The 7,245-nt window shown below is 42.1% G+C and overlaps 1 protein-coding gene across 1 annotated transcript in view; it reads left to right on the forward strand.

The window, feature by feature from the left end:
• NOM1 (nucleolar protein with MIF4G domain 1) overlaps positions 1 to 6,516 on the forward strand; it is a 29,082-nt gene extending 22,566 nt beyond the window's left edge. Inside the window, exons 9-11 of the mRNA XM_068124161.2 lie at positions 3,469 to 3,600; positions 5,384 to 5,493; positions 5,832 to 6,516. Coding sequence (XP_067980262.2) covers positions 3,469 to 3,600; positions 5,384 to 5,493; positions 5,832 to 6,009 — 420 coding nt within the window. The 3' untranslated portion in view covers positions 6,010 to 6,516. The remainder of the gene's footprint in view (positions 1 to 3,468; positions 3,601 to 5,383; positions 5,494 to 5,831) is intronic.
• Positions 6,517 to 7,245: the final 729 nt, after the last annotated feature.

Raw genomic sequence — 7,245 nt, forward strand, 5'->3', positions numbered from 1 at the left:
GCGTCAGGAAGGGCATCCGGCCATAAAAACATTGCCTCAAAAAGAGAACCATGACAATTACAACTACATATGGGTAGGGTACAGCACGAAGTGGAGATCGGTTTCTGAGGTTTGGGACATGGAATGTAGGGACAATGACAGGGAGATCAGGAGAAGTGGTGGAAGTATTGGTCAGAAGAAGAGTGGACATATGTTGTGTGCAAGAGACGAGATGGAAGGGAAGTGGTGTGAGAATGGTGAAGGGTAGGCAGGGACAGAAATACAAGTTTGTGTGGCAAGGGTGCCTGGAGGGCGTGAATGGTGTTGGTGTCCTGTTTTCTGAGGAGTTTGTAGACAGTGTGGTGAGTGTGACTGGAGTGAGTGATAGGTTGATGATGGTGAAAATGATTGGAAAGCTCTTGGTGAACGTCATCTCGGGATATGCTCCGCAGGTTGGTCGGAGCGATGAAGAGAAGGACAAGTTCTGGTGTGCGATAGAGAAGCTGATGGAAAACGTGAAAGATGAGGAAGTTGTTGTGGTAGGAGGAGACCTAAATGGACATGTGGGAAGGAGTATGGATGGTTTTGAGGGAGTTCATGGGGGTTACGGATATGGTGTGAGAAATGGAGAAGGTGAAAGGATTTTGGAGTTTGCTGATGGAGCTGATTTGTTGATTTGTAATACTCAGTTCCAGAAAGAGGATAATAAGCTTGTTACATCCACGTCAGGTGGGTCGACGACAACCGTTGACTACCTGATGGTGCGTAGGCGAGATAGGGGGCACCTCCGGGACACAAAGGTGATCCCGGGGGAGGAGGCTGTTTCACAGCACCACTTGGTTGTCTGCGACATAAGGGTGAAAGGTGCGAGGAGAGCTCGGCGGGTGAAGTACCAACCGAGAATGAAGGTGTGGAGGTTGAAAGAGGTGACAGTAAGGGAGGCATTAAAAGAGAGGCTGAGTAGGGTAGAGGATGATATGGTTGAGCTTGAAAGTGGTTGGATGTCAATGAATGCTAGTCTGTTGGGAGCCGTTGGTGAGGTATGTGGATGGACAAAAGGACCACCGAGGCACTCGGAAACATGGTGGTGGGATGATGAGGTTGGAAAGAGGATTGATGAGAAGAGGAAGAAGTTCAAGGAGTGGCAGAAGGCAAAGGGTATGGGAGCAGAAACAGCAGAGCATGAAAGTTATAAGGCAGCCAAGAAGGCTGCAAAGAAAGAGGTGGCAAAGGCGCAGGAGACATGTAGGAAAATGTTCGGAGAACGCTTGGATTCGGAAGAGGGTCAGAGAGCAGTATTCAGGATTGCAAAGCAGATAGCGAAAGAGAGGTGTGATGTGATGGGGGTGAGTTGCTTGAAGGATGAAGTGGGACAAATCGTTGTGGACCCAGATGGAATTAAAGGAAGATGGAAAAGATATATGGAAATGCTGTTGAATACAGAGAATGAATGGGATGGCAACATAGAGAGTAACCCAGTTTTAGGACCTGCAGAGAAGATAACTGAGAAGGAAGTTGAGGAAGCCATAAAAGCAATGAAGAGTAGAAAAGCGGGAGGGCCGACGGGAGTTGTGGGAGATATGTTGAAGGCAGCAGGAAGTTGGGGTGTGAAGAGAATGACAGAGATCTGTAATCTGGCGGTGAAAGAAGGCCGCATTCCAGTGGTTTGGGAACTGAGTACCCTCGTCCCTCTATACAAGGGGAAAGGTGACCCTCTAGACCGAGAGCGTGGCTCGTACCGAGCGATAAAGTTATTGGAGCATGGAATGAAGGTATTGGAAAGGGTGTTGGAGAGGAGGATAAGGAAGAAAGTGAAGATCGACGAAATGCAGTTTGGATTTATGCCAGGAAGAGGAACGACAGACGCGCTTTTTATTGTGAGGCAGTTGCAGGAGAAGTACATGGAGAAGAGGAAGAAGTTGTTTCTTGGGTTTGTTGATCTGGAGAAAGCATTCGATCAGGTTCCACGCAAAGTATTGACATGGGCAATGAGGAAAGTAGGAGTGGAGGAATGGTTGATCAGAGTCGTGATGGCAATGTACAAAAGAGCGCGCACAACTGTAAGGACGAAGGACGGGAAGAGTGGTGAGTTTGAGGTGAAGGTGGGAGTGCATCAGGGGTCGGTACTAAGTCCACTAATATTTGTAGCTGTGATGGAGGTGCTGGCTCTGAACGTAAAGGAGGGTTTACCGTGGGAGTTGTTGGATGCAGATGATCTGGTGTTGATTGCGGAAAGTATGGATGGACTGAAGGAAAAGATGAACAAGTGGAAGGAATGTATGGAGACAAAAGGTCTGAAGGTGAATGTTGGAAAGACGAAGGTGATGGCAAGTGGTAAAGCATGTGGTGAGGTGGAAAGAACTGGGAAGTGGCCCAGTGCTGTGTGCAGGAAGGGTGTCGGAGTGAACTCCATTCAATGTACAATGTGCGCTGAGTAGGTTCATCAAAAATGTAGTGGTCTGAGAGGGTCATTAACCAGTGTGGCAGCTACATTCAAATGTAAGGTGTGCACAGAGGGAGCTGCACATGGAGGAAATGTTGAGTTGGATCTTGGAGACGGCGTGAAGCTGGAAGGTGTGAAAACATTTTCCTACCTCGGAGACATGCTGAATGGAGAAGGTGGATAAGACTCGGCAACGGTTGCTGGAGTGAGATGTGCATGGAAGAAGTTTCGGGAACTGAGTGGCGTGCTGATGAGGAGGGGAGTGTCGTTGAAGCTGAAGGGAAAGGTGTATGCTGCATGTGTGAGAAGTGTTATGATTTATGGGAGCGAGACATGGGTAATGAACGTAGAGCAGCAACGAAGGTTGGAAAGGGTGGAAATGCGAATGGTTCGATGGATGTGTGGAGTATCGTTGAGAGAGAGGAAGACAAATGATGAATTGGGAAAAAATGATGGGAATAGAGCCTGTGATTGATGCTGTGAAGAGGAACAGGTTGAGATGGTTTGGTCATGTGTTGAGGAAGGATGAAAGTGACTGGTTGAGAAGAGTGATGGAAATGAATGTAGAAGGAAGTAGAGGACGGGGAAGACCGAGAAAGACTTGGCTAAAGATGGCGGAAGAAGAAATGCGGGCAAGGGGGTTAACAAGGAGAGATGCAGAAAATAGGGCAAGATGGAGAAGATTGTCATGGGGACCGCAAGGTTAACCCCCGCTCAAGCAGGGAAAAAGGCCTTAAAATGCATGTTGTTGTTGTTGTTGTTGATGGGGCACGCTTTCCACCTTAAGCCCTCCTTTTCTTTAATTAAAATAGAAAGTAAAAGACTATTGTTGCATTGACCTGATTTTGCACTCTTGTCGAGCACACTTTGCTCATTGCTTTCCCCCTTCAGCAGCATTTGCTAGAGCTGGCACATTAACCATTGGTATTGCTTTTACAGCTCAATTATTTTACCCAGACCATTGTCTGCTGGATAATATGCTGCATTTTGTCACCATATTTCCTTGTACTAATTGTTGAGTTCTGCGACTGTTTATGCCTTGGCAGATGACCTTCCAGTTTAGCACGTGGGACCATCTGCGTGAGCTGCAAAAACTTTCTGCTCTCTGCAAGGAAAACTTGTGTAGTTTTCTTTCTCACATGATCTCGTGCAAAGCTCTTCCAATTTCTATTTTCAAGGTAAGTGAAACTGTTTCAAACTTTCATGTATTGTTGTTGGAAGCTAAAACTATTCTGTGGTTAAAAACCGAGATTGCTGAGTATCGATGTGGTTACCCAGTTTGAAGGGGTTAAAAGTAATGAAAAGGCAAGATAAGGTAGGAAAAAAAACAAAAAACCAAGCAGGGTAAAGTAATACTGGAGGAGTGGGGTGGAAGGAAACGAAGTTTTGGAGTAGATAGGAATATGTGGAGTAATGGAATAGGCATGTCTTTTACCTACAACATGTCACAAGTCTACAATATCTTTGTGTTGCTGTTGTTGTTGTAGTTGTTGTTGTGGATCGATTTTTGAAATGTGCACCCATTGGTTGGACAGCTGCCGGACCACACTCATATGTTGCTTGATATGTTGCCATACCCACCATTAGCACCGAGACAAAATGACGGTAATAAAGCATTGCGTTACGTAATTGAGCGTTGCATTACGCAAGTTGCTAAAATAGCTATTGCTAACTATACTGTCATGGCCATAACGTGTAGTTTAAAAATAGCGTTACGTAATTTTTTAACGGCCATATGTTGGGGTTAAGCAATCCGTGACCGTGTGACGAATAAGCTCGTTCTGATACTACTGTGGGGAGGGTGACATGGCATGGATAAGAAGTGTTGATTTAATTTTTTTTATCGCACATTAAATGCGCGTTTCCGAATCGGCCCGTTACCGAGTTTTTCTGCAGGTTGCGACCACAGTGTGGTCATGCTTGTTTAGGTAAAGGAGGAAAGAAAATATTCCAAAAAGTTTCAAGAAGGTGATTTGTGTTCTACAGTGTTAAAGTATGTAATTCAATTGAAATTGAATTACATATTCAATGTGTAATTAATGTGTAATTAATTCTCCCACAGATCTCCCGATGTCCCTGTTCTCTGCTGTTGTACTTGTGTGTTTCCCTCTCTCTCCCCATCTTGTCTCCCGCTCCCTTTTTTGTATGTTTTGTGTGTCCGTTTGTTTGTTTTTGTAATTGATGTTTGCTCTTACACGAGCCTCGATCTTGTATACAAAAAATATATATATATATAAAAAATAAATGTTGTATTGAAAAAAGGACCTTTTTCTGGAAATGTACTGCCGTTGGTGCACCACCTTATTTAATACGTTAAATTAGTTATTCATGCCTGTTGTTTGTGTCCTTCCTTTATGACGTCCCGAAGTCCCTAAAACAGTAAGTTTCCTGTTTGAAATGATTTTCAATTTCTCTTGAGTGTCAGACCTTACTCCTATGTGCACATGTGCCCCGGAACGAAATTCTGTTCAATTTGCCAAATTCAGAACCAAAGTCCTGCTAAACTGCAGGTTTATGTTCCGATTCATGTTCAGATTGGTGTTAAAATAGATAATTAAATTGAAATCGTGTTCCTCGATCATAAACTGACATCTGTAGACAGACAGACAGACAGACAGACAGAAATGCAAAGTGCACCAATTGCTTAACCCCCACTTTTCGCTTCACACACGTGGGGTAAATCCTGGCAGTTTTATTTCGACATTTGACATGAAAAATGTTACTGTTCAACATGCTGAGTAATTGGTGTGAAACATGTTTGATTAGCTCATTAAATAAGTTGATCACAGGTGATTTACCACTAATTTTGCACATGGTCTAAAGGAACATTTTGTACCTTTTTTGGAAACTTTTTGTATGTATCTTTTGTCATTTATGATTTATGTATTTTTTTCTTTCTCATGTAGAAGGAACATTTTTTTTGTAATTCAAGATTAAGAATGTTTTCTCTCTACTCATAAGGTTTTGGAGTTTAGTGAACTGGACAAGAACTCTATGAGGTTCTTGCGGCAAGTTCTCACCCGAGTTCTATTGGGCACACAGGAAGACGATCTGATTGAGATATTTTCCAGGTGAGGATAATCAACAGGCGTGTGCATGCGTGCTGCTTTGCAAAAGTCTTTGACATCTTGCATTATTCTACTCTGATGCATAAGGAAACTAAAACGGTGTTCAATACAAATACTCCTTTATGAAAAAGAAAATCTTATTCGAATGACGAAGTCTGTACATAATATACCTTGATATAAATACATAGTGAGTATGTCCAATATTTTCCTTTAAAACGGTTGAAATGATTCTAGGAACACTTTCATATAGTTTTTTTTTGACTTTTTATTCATCATGATTTATTCAGAGTTCACAATGCTTGTGATGTGTGTGTTACCTTTCTTTCACACCACCTCCTCAGAGTCTCTGGCCTGCCCAAGTTGAAGGTGTTCTGTGAAGGTTTGAAACTTTTTCTAAATCACTTCCTGCTCCGTGGATCTGGCATGGCATTGGCTGATGATGACGTTGAGAAAATGCAGGCCATGGTTGCCATAGCAGAAAAAGCACTGCAAGCCAAAGATGGCAGGCTGTGCCTATAAAATGAAAGCTGGTTTTCCAGCGCTTGCTGGACTTTAACAAAGTGCCTCAAATGGCAGGTGGCATAATCTGCAGAAGCTCTGACTCGAGCCAACTTTTTGCGATCCACAAATATTTTTATGATACTTTCTCAACTGAAATATTTTCGGACTATTCTGGAGTCCTTTTTGGAGTCTGTTTTCCATCGTTGGAGTCCTTCCTTTGAGAGATGCTGCCACATTCAAAATATCTACCCAAGATTATTGAAGTGCTAATGCCAAAATGATCTTTTTAAAGGATTTTCTCCAGATTTCTTTTTAAAGATCAAAAGATGTAAGATGTTTGTTGCACTTTCATCATGTTGAAATTTTTTTTTTCTGTCTTGTGGTCTGAAGTTTTCTTTCTTGGATTGTAAATACTTTGTTGAATAAATCAGTACCAAATATACTTGATATTTTTAAAATGCTGCAGAAAAGAGTGTTGTCTTATATCACTGCAACTGAATATAAAAAGGAGATCAGACACACAAATGGCATTGTATTATATAACCTGTTGCATTAGTACAGCAGGTTTGAGAATAATAGTTGTTGTTGTTGGCATTTTCAAAAACCTTGAGTTTAGTCTTGAGACAAAATATGGCATTTTACATTATCTCGACCAATCAAATTTTCTGCTCGCAGAGCCTGCCCATGTCCTTTTTTTCTCAAGACTGTGAGAGGTACGTGTTCTATGAACTCTCTCGGTCATCTTTAAAAAAAAAAATTCTTCCTGTGTAAATAATCTAAATGTCTTTGGCCACCACATTTCTTTCACTAATTTGTAATTTCTCTCCTTCAAGTAATATGACCCCCGCACCCTACCCAATATATCAAACTCGAGGACACATACTAAAATGGTTTTACAACAAGAAAGCAATTCCCTGAGAGAAATATCCCACAAAACAGGTATTTCCAGATGTGGCAGTCAAGCAGCAATGCAGAAGCATAATAACACCGGAGAAGTTAAAGATTGAAAATTGATTGGAAGGCCAAAGAAACCCAGCAAAACAGATGAGCAATACTTCCAAGATAAGTTCCTTGAAGGGACAAAATCATGAATTTTTTAAAAATAAATTTGTTTTAGAGGATGATATCCCTGACCCATAGCACAACTAATTTTTGGGGCGAATAATAAGCCAGATAATCGTGTTTTAAAATCGGACTATCTTCACTTCTATTATGCAAATGAGCTACTTCCATCAATTTGCGTGATATCACAGA

The sequence above is a fragment of the Myxine glutinosa genome, chromosome 1 (assembly GCF_964187855.1).
Source record: "Myxine glutinosa chromosome 1, kmMyxGlut1.1, whole genome shotgun sequence".
Classification (NCBI taxonomy): Eukaryota; Metazoa; Chordata; class Myxini; order Myxiniformes; family Myxinidae; genus Myxine; species Myxine glutinosa.